The sequence below is a fragment of the Thermobia domestica genome, chromosome 14 (genome assembly GCF_964235325.1).
Source record: "Thermobia domestica chromosome 14, izTheDome1.hap1.1, whole genome shotgun sequence".
Classification (NCBI taxonomy): Eukaryota; Metazoa; Arthropoda; class Insecta; order Zygentoma; family Lepismatidae; genus Thermobia; species Thermobia domestica.
The window spans coordinates 169,525,878-169,543,515 of NC_137467.1; the positions used below are offsets into that span (position 1 = coordinate 169,525,878).

The 17,638-nt window shown below is 36.4% G+C and overlaps 1 protein-coding gene across 1 annotated transcript in view; it reads left to right on the forward strand.

Moving 5' to 3' along the window:
• LOC145670104 (vascular endothelial growth factor receptor kdr-like) overlaps positions 1 to 17,417 on the forward strand; it is a 64,979-nt gene extending 47,562 nt beyond the window's left edge. The window contains exons 8-11 of the mRNA XM_081738473.1: positions 6,535 to 6,664; positions 9,711 to 9,792; positions 13,725 to 13,830; positions 17,025 to 17,417. Of these exons, the coding sequence (XP_081594599.1) occupies positions 6,535 to 6,664; positions 9,711 to 9,792; positions 13,725 to 13,830; positions 17,025 to 17,417 (711 nt within the window). The remainder of the gene's footprint in view (positions 1 to 6,534; positions 6,665 to 9,710; positions 9,793 to 13,724; positions 13,831 to 17,024) is intronic.
• The last annotated feature ends 221 nt before the right edge of the window (positions 17,418 to 17,638 follow it).

Genomic DNA, 17,638 nt, shown 5'->3' on the forward strand with positions numbered 1-17,638 from the left:
TACGTTTGCTGTATATTTACCTTACTTTATCACAAATATTTTGTCGTTTACACTAAGTGTTTTTCTGTGTGATTCTTTTGTTAAAATCTCAGATAGTAGCTCTTGCGAATTTACATATGTCAGCAAAATATTGGCTTTGTCTACCTCATCTTTTTCGAAATAGTACTTTCTGTCGATGAACTTTGTTTTGGCCTTCACATCTTTTACTTTCACCAAATCCATTGTTGCTTTACTTCTTGGTTGTACGGTAACACACACCTAAATATTCTGACAGACCAATTTCAAATATTAATTTCCTGCTCCATTTAGTATTACACACTAGTGTGGAGCGAAAAATAAAATTTGCAAGTATCGAATTCCAATCGGGCTCAAATGTTGCATTCGCATGCTGGTCAATGGAAAAATAACGAAAAACTCACTCTTCGGATCTTCACTTCGCCCAAACGGCCTATTTTTTTTTAATGGCAAGAAGTACCAACATTTACCTTTACGTAAGGAATATACAATAGGTTTTTTCAGTTTTTAGCGTCTAAGTACTTTAGTTTAGTTGTGTGAGGGCATTCCTGTTAATGATTCGTTAATGTGAGTGATTTTACACATTTTATTTTCATAATGATTTTGCAGCTCTTCGCCCATTTGTCAATGTTTTCTTCTGTTTTTTATGAAATGGCCCAGAACTCCCTACGAGGAGGTGGCTGCAATTCGAGTTCCGCTCACATCCTACTTAACTCTTGTACCAATTAGGGTGTGCTAAATTATATTGATGTAGTCAAGGATATTGTTTTAAATTCAGATTTTTTAAATAAAATTTTAGCATTTTGAGACTTGAGAGCAACGTTGCTCTAATGTAGCTATCTCTGTTTTCTTGTCTGTACATATTTCCTGCAGACTCTGTGACAAGTTTGACACATCTTTCAACTTCCTGGGTATTGCATGAAACATTTAAGAAGTCAAACTCATTAGTAGAGTTGTCATGCATAAGTGATAAGTTTCTGTTGTCAAGCTTTCGAGCACTAGAGGGAGTGATTGCTCACATTTTCTCCAATCTTATCAGCTCACTGTAGTTCGTGGCATCAAAATTTATTGAAGTGTCCATGAAAGTTCTAACAGAGCAATTCAGACAGAGCAGTGTGCTCTAGATGTGGCTATAAGAGATCCTGGACCTCTTGGTTACTTCCGATGGCTGACATGTGCAAACCTGGTCTTACGGTTGTACGTTTCTCAAACAAATTCTACAAACGAACTCAAAGTGCTTGTAAACTACATTATAAAGACATGTTCCTATCTAGCTCGACATGAAGAGATATCAGTCAGTGAAATATGGACCTAGTTCAACCAATTGGACATTTGCCAAACAACATCCAAAGAATTCTCGATCCTATGATTTAGAGATACGCGTTCTTCTGTCATCCAAATACCTATAAGCTATGACAATGTATGAGAGACAACACGCACGAGAGTTCGATTACGGGAGAGTGCTTGAGGCAAGAAATCGAGATCCGAAGTTGAAATATGTTAGAACTTTTCTAGCAACTTCAATAAATTTTGATGCCACGAACTACAGTGAGCTGATAGAGTGGAGAAAATGTAAGCAGTCGGCCTCTTCCAGTGCTCGAAAGCTTGACAACAGACACTATCTCTTATGCAAGACAAATCTGCTCATTAGTTTGACTTCTTAAATGTTCCATGCCATACCCGGGAAGTTGAAAGATGTGTCAAACTTGTCACAAAGTCTGCAGGAAATATGTACGGACAAGGAAACAGAGATGGCTACATTAGAGCAACGTTGCTCTCAAGACTCAAAATGCTAAAATTTGATCCAAAAAATCTGAATTTAACACAACGTACTTGACTAAATCGACATAATTTAGCACACCCTAATTGGTACAAGAGTTTAGTAGGATGTGTGTGGAACTCGAGTTGCAGCCACGTCCTTGTAGGGAGTTCTGGGCCATTTCATGGAAAGGAAAGAAAACGTTGCCAAATGGAAGAAGAACTGCAAAATCATTATGAAAATAAAATGTATAAAATAACTCATATTAACGAATTATTAACAAGCTTGCACTCACACAACTAAAATAAAGTACTTAGACGCTAAAGTAATCTGAAAGTAATGTGTATATTCCTTGCGTAAAGGTAAAGTTTGGTGTTTTTGTCATTTTAAAAAAAAAAAAATAGGGCAAATACGCAAATTTTGAGCCCATTTAGAATTCTATATTAAAAGTTTAATTTTTTCACATAAAGGTAAATTTTGGTGCTTTTTCTCATTGTTTTTCAAAACTTTAGGCCGTTTGCGCGAACTGAAGATCCAAAGTGTGATCTCTTTCGGTATTTTTCCATTAATTAGCATGCAAATAAGGAACTTTTGAGCCCTATTAGAATTGGATACTCAAAAATCTGATTCTTTCGCATAAAGTTTAATTTTGGTGTTTTGTGGTATTTTTTTAAACTTTAGGCCGTTTGCCTATATTGATACTGTCTTTTATTTTCGCTACTTTGTCTTCATTTCTTTTGTATCTTTACCAATTACTAAAACGTCATCAACGTACACTACTATATTCTCCATTAACCAGCATCTTATAGATACAAGAGTCTAATTCCATTTTTTTTATAGCCTACCTTTAACATGATCTCATTTATTTCGTAGTTACAATATACCTCTGATTGTGGTGATCCATATAGACTCTTCTCCAGTTTCTAAAAAATACCGCCGCCTTTTTAAAAGTCTCTCTGGTTGATCCATATAATCATCTGTTTCGAATTCATCACACAATAGGCAATTTTCACATTGTCCGCTTTGACTTCCATTTCCATTTGTGTCGCCAATTCTAGTAATATTCGAAGCGATCCCGTCTTCGTGATTGGCAATAAGCAAGTTCCATAGTCCACTCCTTACCTTTGTCCAAATTATCTTGCCATTAATCTTGCTATCCTTCTATGTTTTGAATCATTCGTATTTTATTTTATACTACTGTATGTACCGTTATTTCTCACCAGTTTCCTATCCTTTCTGCTCGGTACTAGGGTTCATAGTTTGTGCAGACTTAAGTGATTTTAGTTATTCCTCCATCACCTTCTTTCACAGATTCCTATATATTAATCTTATTGCCTTTTCGTAAGCTTTTAGTATGTCTGGAGTAATTAGGTTTGTTTGTTTTCTGTCTCTTATTCTCTGAGATCTCATTCTTTGCGATTGTAACTCTTGTTCGTTTCTTCTTGTATTTTCTTGGTATCTAAGATTATAATTCTTCCTTCGTATCCCCCTTGTTCCTACCGGGTCTTGGTGGCTGCAAAATACACCATTGAACTTGCTCTTCCACATCCTGTTCTTCTTGTTCATTTACTGATACTATCGCTATATTTCCATTTTTGAGATCACCTGTTTCTTTTTGAGATTCCTCTTTCCTGCTTACATCAATTTGAATGCATTCGTCTTCTATACCTTTCCTTATATATAACAACATACTGCTTCTTTTTTTCCACTCATTGCACTTACGTTCCTCGCTTCACGAACTTCACTCGTTGCAGGATTGTGCAAACTATACGCTCTTCTCTTCCACGAGTATCCAATGAATATTTCTTTTTGCACCTTGGTTCAAAATCTTTCCGTTTTTGCTTCGGAATGTAGCTGTAAGCAACTTACCCGAACACTTTTAAGATTTTCACACTTGGAACTATTTTATTCCATCTCTCTAATGGTTTTTAAGTCGTTTTTCGTTTCTAGAATTCTACTTTTCATGTAAACAGCTGTCGCTATAGCTTCTTGGTAATTCGGTTGGAAACTCACCTTCTATTAGGAGTGTTCGCAGCATATCTAGTATCGATCTGTTAGATCTCTCTGCCAACCCTTTACTTTGAGGGCAGCTCATATTTTTTTCTTTTGATGTATACAATTCCTTAAATCTGTTATTTTCAAATTCTATCCCCTTACCCGTTCTAACAGCTTTTATTTTTAATCCCGTTTCATTCTCGTGTCTATTTTTGAATCGCACAAACCGATTAAAGTTTTAATCTTTTAAGTAACATATATATAGAAATAAATTTACTATACACATCTACAATTAAATACATATATTTTAAACAAACTAATGATTCGTTTTACGTTGGCCAGCAAATATCCATGTGTATTGACCCTAATGGCCTGCTTATGTTTTCATAATTTACCGTTCTAAAGGATAGTTCAACCATTTTACTCGGAATGCAGGATGCACAATTGTTTTGCTGCCTGTTTATATTTACATCGTCAAGACTTAGCACTAAATGTTGCTCTTTCGTATGTTTTATATACGGTAGTTGTTGTTTATATGCGCAAACCTTTTGTGTATCAACAACTCTAAATTTTATTTATTATCTGATTTAACTGTCAAAGATACATTCGATAGATTAAAAATGTCTACCTAGGTACAAATGAGTATGTCATCATTACTATTTATTGTGTTTGCACGACTTTCTTCAAACAAGATATGCTACCATTTTTAGTTAAAGTCTTTACTGAAAGTAAGTTTGATCGTAAGTTTGGTACACGTAAAACATTATAAATACAAAGATCTTGCACTATACCTTCAGATGGGATAAATATTCCTATTCTAATTTTGCCTTGTGCAAGTGGTTTCATCGATCTGGCTTTTTCTACAACCTATATGCACATTTTTATCTCTGGCTTAATCTTCATCGAGTCTTCACGAATGGTAATGTGGGAGATCGACCCTGAGTCATTTCCTTGTTCATTTTGCGATCCATTTTCTTCAAGCACACGCTATATGTTATACGCTTCTTCCTGTCCTTTTCCCTTTCCTTGTTTCTATCAGTCTCTTTTGGGATGATTTCGGGGACGGCTATCATTATTCTTCACCTTCTTTTCTTGTTTCGTAAAGCACTGGAATTTTAAGTGTCCAGTTAATCAGGACCTGAAGCACCTTCGCGTTTCTTTGTTGTTTCCGAACTTTTTCATCTTGTACCCTGTCTTTTGTTTTCATTCAGCCTATTTTCTCCTTCTACAAAGGACTGCTGCACCTCTTCTATCTACATAACTCTTATCATTCGCAGTAAAGATGCAATACTCTCGTATTTTTTAATTGAGCCCTTTCACAGTATAAAACACTAGTTCTTTGTATCAAGCACTTTTTCAAGTAATTTTCCTTTCACTAGTTATGTACTGACCCACTCTTTCATTTGTGTTCATCCTCAAGTTATTTAATTTAATGCCGAGATCAATTATTCTGCCCTGCACATTACCAAAGATATTTTTAGTTTGTCCCACATCTTTCTTGCACATGTTTTGTTCAGAAACATACCCACCAGTTCTGGAGAAAATGTTATTATCATTATTGAGAACACCTCGTCATTTTTACAGGACCACACACTGTCCGTTTCTGGTTTTTCACTTTAAATGATGTCACGGCACAGCTCTTTACTTCATAATATTGCACTTATTTTTAGAGCCCAAATGTGATAGTTATCCATAGTTAGTAGGTCTACCTGTAATATATCCATCATTTTGTTAATTCGTTTTATTTGCACCCTTTACCCGTACTTGCACAATTACCAATACCGTTTGGTATTGCAAGTTCTTTTTACTGTTCAGCAACCACGCTTTCTTTCACAAAGAATGCCTTCGGCGCATTTCACTTTTGGAATTTAAACACTTTCTGCTATTAATACTATGAAATATTAGCTTTGAAACAGCCGTAGATTGATTTGGTTAAATTGTGAGATTTAGGAAACATCAAAATATATTTTAATACAGTTCAAATTTCTTCTGGATTACAACGAGCCATCAACTACCCTCTTTTATTTATTTGACCGTCTCTGTGACAACAGATTATTCATCATCAAATGTAGCCAAGTCCTACAATTTCATTTTTCGTAAAGTTTTAGTTTATCATTAGTCTATAGGACGTCTAGAATATTTATACAACATTTCATGATTGTATGCCAATAGTTTCAGAGATCTGGAGGATGAAATAAAAATCAAGCCCCCTTCCTCCCTTTTTGGATCGCATTTTGTAAAAAGCCATCTTTTCTACGGGCCAGGGTGCAAGGACAATATTCATGAAAATTTTGAAGTTCTCCGCCTGATAGTTTTGATGATTTGGCGACGAATAAAACAGTGACTGAGTTGTTTATTAATTCTTTCATATGCCTAGGTATATATGTAAACAATACAAAGGTAGATCTTTAATCATTTAAAATATTATTGTATATGTGCATGTGTATATCAAGACCCATCAAGCATGCGTGTCAGAAAGGGGCAGGGGCGGTTCAAGGTCCCTGGTTCAAGAAAATATATACGTAATATAGCAAATCATGTATATTAAATACCAGAAATACCAGACGTAATAAAGCAACCATGGAGATGGGCCCTGCTAGAAAAGTTTTTTCGGGCGCCCCCCGCCATCATGTACAGTTATGTGCAATATTGGTAGTAAACAATATGTAGGTACAACTGTATATGCATTTATGATATATTTCAAATTGTTCAAGTCACAGCAAATATGAATTAAATTAGTGTTAGGTGATTTGCTTTTATTTCAGGGTCCTTTACCAATTAAATGGATGGCTATTGAATCCATGAGAGATCGCATATTCTCCACACAATCTGATGTCTGGTCTTTCGGAGTGGTTTTATGGGAATTCTTTTCGCTTGGACAGACTCCTTATCCAGGTTAGTTATTTCAACAAGTTCGTGTGAGATTTGAAAGGCGTTTAATGCATTTCCACGTTCTTTTTATCACATAGCGGTAAATATAAGAAATAAATATTAAAATATTTTCTTAATAAGACATTATATGAAAAAGACCCTAATAAAATAATAAAGCTTATCATTGCGCCCGTGGGCCTCTTCATTTTATTTTAATATTTCTACTTGCTCGGGTGTCATATTCCCAACCATATATTACCTTTTGCAGGCTGGTACTCCTACAATATCATCTTTGTCTACTTATGCAATTATTGTAAAGAAAATTAACACCAAACTCCCGGACTGCAGTCGATTTCTTGTAACGGTTTTTGTATCAAATGTTATTTCATGATGTTAATTTTTACTTCTCACTATGCACACTACTTTCTGAGTATACTACAATGTTTGCATTATGTCATTTTAGTTCTGAGTCAACTTCTCAACGTTAATACTTAAGACTTAAGAAACGTGTTCGTTCACGGCTGTTCAATGTTTTCTATTTGGAATTAGTAGAATGTCTGCAATGTTATAGAACACACCTATCGATAAAACGTACTGTTCTACTAATGATTAGAAAAATGGCTACTATCTTTTTAATACTACAAGTACTGATTTTCTGATTTTTATCTGCATAAATGTCTCCACTACACTATGCTCACTAATGAAACAATATTACAACTGTGTACAAATTTCTTATTTTGCATTTAAATATTCTTTACTATTAGTTAAAAAAAACTTCACTAGAAAAATGAAGAAATAATAAGCACTTCTGACCAGAGTATATACATTTGTTTATTGAAAACTAAATTACAGTGTAACGGTTTTGACAACTTAACGTGGTCTTCATCAGACATCAGATTTAGTGTCTGATGAAGACAACGTTAAGTTGTCGAAACCATTACACTGTAATTTAGTTTTTAATAAACAAGTGTATATACCCTGGTCAGAAGTGTTTATTATTTCTTTAGTGAGTTCCAGAGTCGTGAATAGAAAAAATGAAACGAATTTTTTGAGTTTTACGTCCCACCTTTATGTCGGTTAGGCTAAAGGAGACGGTGATGATGAGTAATGAATGAAATGGTGGAATGAAGAAGGTAGGAGGAAACGGGAGATCCCCGAGAAATTCCCGCACACAGTGTCTTCACTAGAAAAATACGCACAGGACACTTAATATCGTGTGTAGCACTTAGCTGTCAAGTCTACACTGGTACATTATTACTGTACCGAACATTTTCTGGTCGAGTTCTTGACTTGCAAAATAAGAAATTTGTACATAATTATAACTATATTAAATTTCATCAGTGACCATAGTACACACGGAAATTAGTGTGCAAAGTGACAAGTAAAAATTAACACCGAGAAATAACATTTGATGTAAAAACTAAAAAAAATGCAAACTAAGTTTTAAAAGTGTAATAAGTATTTAAGAAATCTAGTGTAGTTCAGGAATTCGGGCTTCGTCTTCTAAAGGACTTACATAAGCAGACACCAACGTTTTTGTTATTATACAGCGTGCAAAAAGTAACATCTGGTTGCGAACATGAATCCCGAGCGGGTCGAAATATTAACATAACTCAAAAGAAAAGGATCACGGATGCAAAGGTAAAGTTTATTATTTTATTAATTTTGGATTCATCCCATAGCATGTATCAGCAAATATGGAAAATGAGCCTACTTTCATGTAAGATCCATGCTACTGCAGGTGCCCCGTTTAGAGCCGAAGGTGAGATCATCCATACCAAAAAACACAACTTCAGACATGTATGATAATTAGGAAATACGTGACTTCACTTGGATAACAGTAATAAAAGTAGAAGTATTCACAATTATCGTACGTGGAACAGATAATTTATCTTTTGTGTATATCGAACATGCATATAGAAGTGTTACACATTCATATGGGTGTAAAATTGTATAGTCAACTACGTACCTGACTCATAAGGTATCATAAGAGAAATAATTATTCCGTTAGTTTAGTGCTTAAACTACTATCCAGTAGATGAACAACTAAGCACAGCTCACTTTACTACTTCGAAAAATTATTAAATTACTTCTTGAATATATTAACTAGTAGTTGCAAATAATTATACATACTGTATATAGTAATTGAGATGGTGTGTCATAAATTACTATAAAAATTATTTTGCTTATAACGTTCTCCAAATTACATTTTTAATGTATTGTTTAAATTAAAGTATTATACTATTTATTGTAAGTCCTTTCGTATAACGCAATATGATCTTCAGAATAATTAAAAAATGAAATCAAATGTAATTAAGGTCTGCCGAACTGTATTCTATGTTTGTAAACTTCCGAAATCCATTCAAGATATATTTTTTGTATGTGATCAAGTGGCTAACGCGAGAGTTCTATGTTCGAAGCCCGGTTTGAGATCGAATAAAAACTCTAGTACTGGTTCAGATCCAAGGAGGGGATTTAGAAAGATCTCATCTCGTATAGTCTCAGTACTGAATTCGAATGAGCCAATATATTCATTCAAAACTTTTTTTAAAGAAAATAGAAAATACTATCTTTTTTGTGAACTTAAAATTTAGTTTATAGATTAATCGTTTAAATTAGCCTTACTGAAATACAAATAGTTCCGTATCATCATATCCATTCCATATTCGAATAGCGGGAGACGCATTATTGGATCAGTTGCGACGGGAATCCTCGTTCAGAACAGCAATCAATAAAAGTAGCATTTTCTCCTCCAAGCTTTAATTTTTTAAATATTATTTCTTCTAATTTCTTATCCTCCCGTTGTTGTAAACCAGTGGCGGATTTGAGGTGAACAACATAAAATTTTATTGCTACAAGCTAAGGTAAAAACCTTATCGAAAGTCATAATTGTTATATCCAAAAAAAAATTAGGGTGTTCCTTTAGCCCCTAAGCTCTATTCCCTTAGCCTGTAGCGATATAATTTTAATATTAACCGGCGTTACTTCTCTCAAGAGACACAATTATAAACTTCTAGAAAATACAACGAATATGTGAGCTTTTGTGTAATTTCCTTTACCATTTCTTTAGGCATGGACGTCAATCAGTCGTTCTACAACAGACTTCTTAATGGCTACAGGATGGAGAAACCAAACCTAGCGACTAATGACATGTAAGTAATTTTTATACTTAGATTTTTACGGAATGTTTTTAAAGGCAGCTTCCTTCTCTTCTACATATTTCCCACCTTCGTAATTTGTTACCTATCAAGAATAAAAAATAATATACTTTAATTCTTGTCTTTTGAAAAGAAATAATAAGGCTAAAAGAATTTGAGTCATTATCATCATCATCATCATCATAGGTATTTTGACATTATTATAGAGGTAACAAAGGGTGTTATGTCGCCTTTTGCGGAGGTCTGTGTTTCATTGGTCCTTACACTGTGAGTTGAATGCGAATGGAGATAAGCCGAACGTGAGTTGTTGGTGTGGGCATATCCAATACACTACCTTGTTGAGGCAATACAGTTACACCGCGAACTTGCGTAAGGATAGAGTCAACATGCGAACTCCACAAAACGTCAAAAGGGCGTGTATGTTGTACGAGTGCAAAGTGGGGTCAAACACCGCTGCAGCGGGGCGAAAGGTAAACCAGGCCTTTGGTGGGGATGTCGTGAATACGTGGACAGTGCAGCGGTGGATTAACAAGTTTAAGGACGGTTACGAAACACTCGGAGACGCACCACATGCCAGAAGACCAACACACGTCTACAATGAAAATCTTCAGGCAGCAATTGAGACGATTAGTGGACAGACATATGAGGAACTGGACTACAATTCAGTGTGAGTGAAGAAACCATTCGGCAGCAGCACCTCCATCAACTTGGGAAGCACTACAAGTTTGTCGATGGGTCTCACATGATTTGACTCTGGGCCAGGAGGCAACGCGAGCAGATACCTGGTATCTTTCCTGTCTCGCCTTTAACCCCGCTATGGCCAGTCCCAAGCCCGTGCAGAGAAAGTGGGAGAGGCGCCTTCAATTTAGGCCAGTTCACATGCCTTTAGGTGGGCTGGTCGTCTGTGAAGGGGAGATAAGTTTCGGTTGACCTCTCACGTAAGAAGAGGTAGTTTCGTATTGTTTGAACGACCCTACCGGAAAAAGGGTGTGGATGTCCCTTCCAATGATGATTTACAAGTATCATTGGGATTCGGACCTGTAGCTTTGCTACAACGTGTACATGGTACCTAAGCAGGTTAAAGATAAGTAGCCCTGTATTTTTGGGCGGGCCTACCAGGGGAGACACGGCTCCCAAATGATAATGTCTACCTTGAGCAAACGGTCTATATCAGTCATTAGCTCTGGTAATGTACGGTGTCTACTGCAATTAGAGGAAGTCCCGTATTGCTTGGACGACCCTACCGGGGAAGAAAGTCGGATTGCTGCCTGTCGGGGGGCCAAACGGAGGTGGGGGAGGGACCAATCCCAGGAATCTGGGTAACGGTTCTGATCCCGCTAAAGGGAGGCCATTCTGTAGGATATGGGCCGGCACCAAACTTAAATAGCGACTTAACACGTACCATTGGGTCCGGTATGAGATACGGGAGTATCTCGACGTGTGCGTGGTACCTCTATACGACAAGGTGGTTTCCAGGTAAACGATAGAGGTAGGCAGGGCCGGGACTGAACAAGCATCCCCGGGCATTGCATGGGGACCCGGATTTGGGTTGGACTCTGAAGGGCTGTGGTCATACCGTGGGATTCGTTAGCTTGTGGGAGCCAATCCCAGGAATCTGGGTAACGGTGAACACGGGTGGGAGATGAGCTTGCCTTATAACGCTCGGGCGCTATGCCCGCAAAGCATGGTAGAACTGCCTCGCCAGGAGTCTGCCTCAACCAGTAGGTCAACTGGTAGGCACTCAGGACTTGATCCGGCGTATCCCACTCCCTCAGAGAATGGGAGTTACATCGAATTGGCGAGTCAGAATTAGGGGACAAATCCTGACGGTGCACCATGTCCACGTGGATACAGTAAAGTATCGAGGAACTACGGGCGGGGTGCGACAAATTTTAGTTGGACCCGTCCATCAAATAGGCCGAACGGTCGTGGGCATGCTCTCCATGCATGCAATTAAGCGGGGCAATAGTAGACTACTAGCAACCTATGTCTCGCCTGAGGAAGGAGCCATTTCTGAACAAGGTGTTGACATGTGATGAGAAGTGAGTCCTATACGAAGCTCCACGGCGCCGTCATCATTGATTAGGATCCTACGAACCGGTTCGAAAACAGCCGAAACCAGCACTGCACCAGAAGAAGTTTGTCCTGTGTGTTTAGTGGACTGCTCGTGGCATAGTGCATCGGGTATTGCAACTAGCTGGTAAGAGGATTAATGCAACTCTGTACTTTCAGCAGTAGAACCATGTTGAAGAAGAAACTCAACAGTTGGTAGCCAGCACTTCTGAATCTCAAAGAGGTCCACCTGGTAAAGACAATGCTAAACCCCACGTGACTAGGATGACCTTGGACACCATTCTTCGCCTTGGATGGTAAACACTATCGTATCCGGCATATTCTCTGAACATTGCACCGCCGGGTTATGACCTGTTCCATTACTGGGAAAATCACCTTAGGGGACGCCAAATTCAAATCCCTAGTACAGGTACAAAATTCACTTGAGACATTTTTCGCTTCCATACCCAGCAAGTTATACCGCGATGGAATCCATGGCCTTCCAGAACGTTGGCAGAAGGTCGCTGATGCTAATGGAGACTACTTTTGATCTTCCAAGTACGTTTTAGGTGATATATCGATGTTCCAAAGTGATGGGTGAAAAAGCGACAGAACTTTCTTGGTTACCTTTATAGCAGGTCGCTTCCTGCAACAGAGAAGCTTCCGTGCTCCGCGAACTTCCTTGTCTTCACATGATTTTTTTTAATTTTCCATGAATTGTAGTCTTCTTCGCCCTTTCCCTCTCTTTCCTGCCACCATATTCCCTAGCCCATCCCACATGATACAGTTCCTTCTCATCCAATGTCCCAACCAGTTTCTCTTGCTCTTCTTAATAATATCTAAAATTGTTCTTTTCTCTTTCACCATTTCTAAGACTCTCTCATTCGTTTCCACTCGGCCCAGCTAATTCTTTCCATTCTTCTGCGCATCTACATTTCTAAAGCTTCCAGTCGTTTTTCATCATTCTTGCATAATTAAAAAAAAATCTCTCCTGGGTAATATATTAGATGGAAATCATGATTTCTGCTATAACGACAACTATGCTGAGCCATACAGAAGCAAGTTATACATGCATGGGTAAGATGACATTAATAGGATATAAATTGAACACAATCCATATTTCTTTGTCTTGCAATTGGAGACCATATTTTATTTAAGTTAAACTTATTTAGTAACAGAAATTGATATATAATTATAACAATAACAATAATAATAATAATAATAATAATAATAATAATAATAATAATAATAATAATAATAATAATAATAATAATAAATATTTTTAATTTACAATTTATTCCTGATTTAAGTAATTTTCCCGAGCGGCTTTAGTAGATCTTGCTTCTCATGATTAGCGGATCAAGGTCCTTTGCTGGGAAACCATCTCACATCCTAAAGTGTTATGTGGTATTTTTTGTGGGCACGTTATTGGAGAAGATAGAAGTCACAAATACTAATATAGCATTCGACATTTAAAAGCTTTGCTCCAAAAACAAACAACCCGAATTATTAAGATTTGTGACGTCAACTTTTTCAATAATGTGCACACAAAAGTGCAAAGGACGGGATAAATGACGTAGTCCTCTATTCCAGGTTGAAAGGCGAAATAGTGTGGTAGGAAACGACTTACATTGTGATGATTTATCTTTCGTAATAATCTGTACGTCCCCCAACCGGACCAGATTCAAGCTCTAGTCGTGGTAGAGCCCTTTTTACAACATACAATATTTTTTTTTCAGTTGTAGATATAAATAAATAAATAAATAAATAACGGACAAATGAGTTTGTGAATAAATAAAATCATTTATTTTTCATAGAATGAATATGTAAATTATTTTATATCCATTCTCCTTAAAAATTATATATTTTTCCAGTTACCGAGTAATGGACGAATGCTGGAGATCTCAACCAAGCAGAAGACCAACGTTTCCAGAGTTAGCTAATAGACTGGGAGACATGTTGCAAGACAGTGTGAGAAGGGTAAATGAAATAATTCTCATTTAAATTATGATTACTACTTTTTAAACTATAGTCAGCCAATGTAGATTGAAAATGATAGAATAGTTTCAGGATTTGCCTAAGCTATCAAAAAGAGTGGATTTTATGTTAGTTAATGGTCCCGGTGGGGGCACTCGGTCGAAATTCAGGCCAGCCACCCTGAATAAGGTTTTTCTCATTCATACCAGGCAAATGCCGGAGTGATACCTATCTTATAGGTCCCAGTCCGCTTCCTTCCTTCCCTTTCCCCGGATAGTGTACTTGCCAAGAGACGTCATCCCTCATACGTGACGAGCTAAATGGCGATAAATACCGCAAGCCCAGAGATCTAAACCATAAATAATGTCAGGTAACTGGTGTATTACATTATGAAATCATAGCGTGATTGCACGTTTTATAAACTAGAAGTTAAATGTTTCTAGTAAATGTGTGTATCTCATAATTAATATTGTTAAAGATTTACTATAGTCTTGTACAAGTATAAAATTAAAGGAGTGTTACTTAATGGATGAAGTTAGTATATGTCGTTATAAAAGAATTATTCAGGTATTCTTAGTTTATGAGATATTGCTTAGTAAGCAGTAAATTAGAGAAAATAAAAAAAAATAAATAATTACCTATAATGATAGTTAGTATGTATTTTCCGCAAAATGCGATATAAATTACAATATTGTATAAATAACTTCTGTGAACTAAGCAAACGATTGTATCTATAACGAACAAGTAACCATTAAATATGTTGCAGCATGTTTTAGCCATGACGTAACAAGTTGCTGAAGTAAAGTCACGTAACTTATGATATATCTAAAGATTTAGAAATACTTGCTTGAATTTAACTTAGCACTTTATTCATAAGTAATGGATCCAAAACATATATTAAACTTTGCAAAGGATACACTTCACCAAACCGATAATGCTCCATACACAATCCTTTGTTCGAAGTACATAATTTCCCTTTTGACGTTGATGTAGTAATTATACAATATTCAGGTGAAAAGTAACAGGCTGGAATTTCGCAGTCTTGGCCCAAATAATTACATCTCTTTAGAAGTAAACCACTTTTAAATTTCCAATATTCCAAACTAGGTTATAAATTTAAGATGATCACTGAATCAAAATTACTAATTTCGATACCAAATTCGAATTTTCATTTCCGGTTAAATTCTGCGATTTAACCTTGTTTTAATCCCACTACTAACTGATAACCTACGCCCTTTACCATCTCATTAACAGGAATCTCACACGAGGGTAGCACCGGAAAATACAATAACAGATAGCCCCCAGGATTAATGGTAAGACAGCACTGCCTAGCAACAGGGAAAAGAAGTTTCTAAGCCTGTACTATCGCAGGTTGTCACAAACATGATTGCATATAATTATCAAAGAAACATGCAAATTAAACAAGAAATTTAAACATGCAACAGGTAGACTTTAACAGATTAACATATTTCTTCTCATTTTCTTCTTTTTTTTATGATATTACAGGACAACTTTGTATCGTCACAAATGAGAAAGGAAGAACATAGAACTATGATGTGCACAATTCTGGCACATGTACGACTTGCGTCAAATTTATCGTCAAGTAGTTTGAGCTTGCATCAAGTAGTTTGAGCAATAAAATATTCGAGATTGAAGAGGTACTACTTTTAAAGCAATTGTGTCCAGTTTCAGAACTAAGTGCATCTAACGATATATCCCGAACATAATATTACATGCATTTTAACACTAATGATTTCATAATATAATACATCCGTAATATTTAAAAATATACGTAGTTGTTGCTAGTTTATCTATACAGGATGTGACATCCTTAGAGTGACGGGAAAGTAATCATTAAGTAACACAAATATTAATAAAGCGTATGTCGACTTATTTTATATCATTTAATAATAATTAAAAGCTTAGGTTTCAAACGTTTAATGTTCACTTTTGATTTCTTAGCAATATATTCGAAAAATATAAAGTTATGCTGTTAATTTCAATCTACATGGAAACATGACCAGGACTATTGTCAATCATCTTTACTCACTCTTAATTTTGATGTCTCAAAAGATCTCTTTTCTTCTAAGCTGTTACCTTTCTTCTGCAGCCTTTGTCCTTGAGGATAAAAATATGAGTAAAGCAATAAAAAATCAGACCCTGGTCTCTTTTGTTTGGTAAATGAAGTAGCCAGTTCAGATTACTTTTATTGTCCCTTAATACAAAGCCTAACGTCTTAGGAAGGCATGGTGGCTCAGTGGAAGAGTGCTCACCTTTGATGCGAGGGGACTTCTGATTCGATTCTGCTCATAGGAGTTTGTGGTGAACATCTTGTCCGTGGATTTTATTGGGTTCTTCTCGTTTCCTCTCACACTCTCATTCTATTAATTTCTTCATAATCATTCATTTTCATGAATCATCTATCCCTTTTAGCGTACAGAGTATAACTGTGACACACAAAACTGAAAGATTTCATTTCATTTCTTATTGCCTGACCTATTTGAGAAAAACACCACTTGACACCGCCTTTACACAGGACTAAGTGTTTCTGTTTTGGCCTTATTCAGAGTCCGCTACCTTTGTAATATCGTCTGTACAAGTACCTTTGTTATTTGTAACTAGCTCTTTTGGAAAGAGAGCCGAAAGCGTTTATCGTTTCTCAGAAATTAGAAGTAAAAGAAGTGATGTATAAAATTTAAGCGTTAATTGAGTTTTCTGTTTTAAACTTGAGTGTACAGCTTAATTTATTACTTTTAATGATAGTTGTTTCTTTCTGGATAATTTCACTTACTTATATCTTTTCCCTCCCTGTGGAATATAGAGCCTCTGTTCAGTATTTCTATTTTCTGCTCTTCGCCAGACTTAATATTTCAATTCTTTACCTGCTACATTAACTCTCGCTTAATTGTCGTTCACCGTGTACATATATGGTGTTCTTTTCGTCGTGTACTCTGAGGCTTCGGTTGAACGCATGTTTCTCTAATCAACCATACTGTTACCTTAAAATGTTCTAGTCCATTGGCATTTCCTTTCCTTTATTTACTCTACAATTGGTTTTTTGATCATTATAATGTCCCTCAGTTTCTCGTTTGTGATTTCTTCAGGCTACTTTGTGTTCATGGTCTTTCTTGAACTGATTTGTCCTCTATTTGTCTGAATCCATCCATTAATATTTGTATCTGTACTTTTCGTTTCAGCACTACATTGATCTCAACGATCCTTACCTGCAGATGAACGACACGTGGATGAAAGAAAGAAGCGATTACTTAGCTATGATGAGTGAACCTAGTCACCTCAACGCGACACGAAAAGAAACTTCACAACGAGAATATATGAATGTACCCAGCACCAACTCCGCTACAACCAATGATGGATATCTACAAATGAAGAAGCCACAACCAGGCTGTTCTGGTGAAAATGCTGAATCTCCTGGTCATCAAAATCGCAGTCACAACATTGGCAGAGAGGAACCTCTCACCGATTCCTCTGGTTACTTGTGTGCAAGGAGCCCCGCAAAACCTAAAGGTAATCATAGTGTTGATAACTTTATTTTTGATGTACCGGAACACGACGTAGCACCCAGTAATTGAGATCTCCAGATACTGCAGGAGCTGATACTTCAGAATTTGAACCAATGATCAAAGGAGAATCTTCAAATTTGGAAACAGTTGGCACAAATCCTCTGAGCTTGTAATCGAATCTAGATGATTTTAGAAGACCTAGACTGGATTCTGTATTAGTAGTCCAAGCTTTTTCAACCGTAGTAATCAACCATTAATTATGGTCGATAAACCACGACTATCTGAATAAT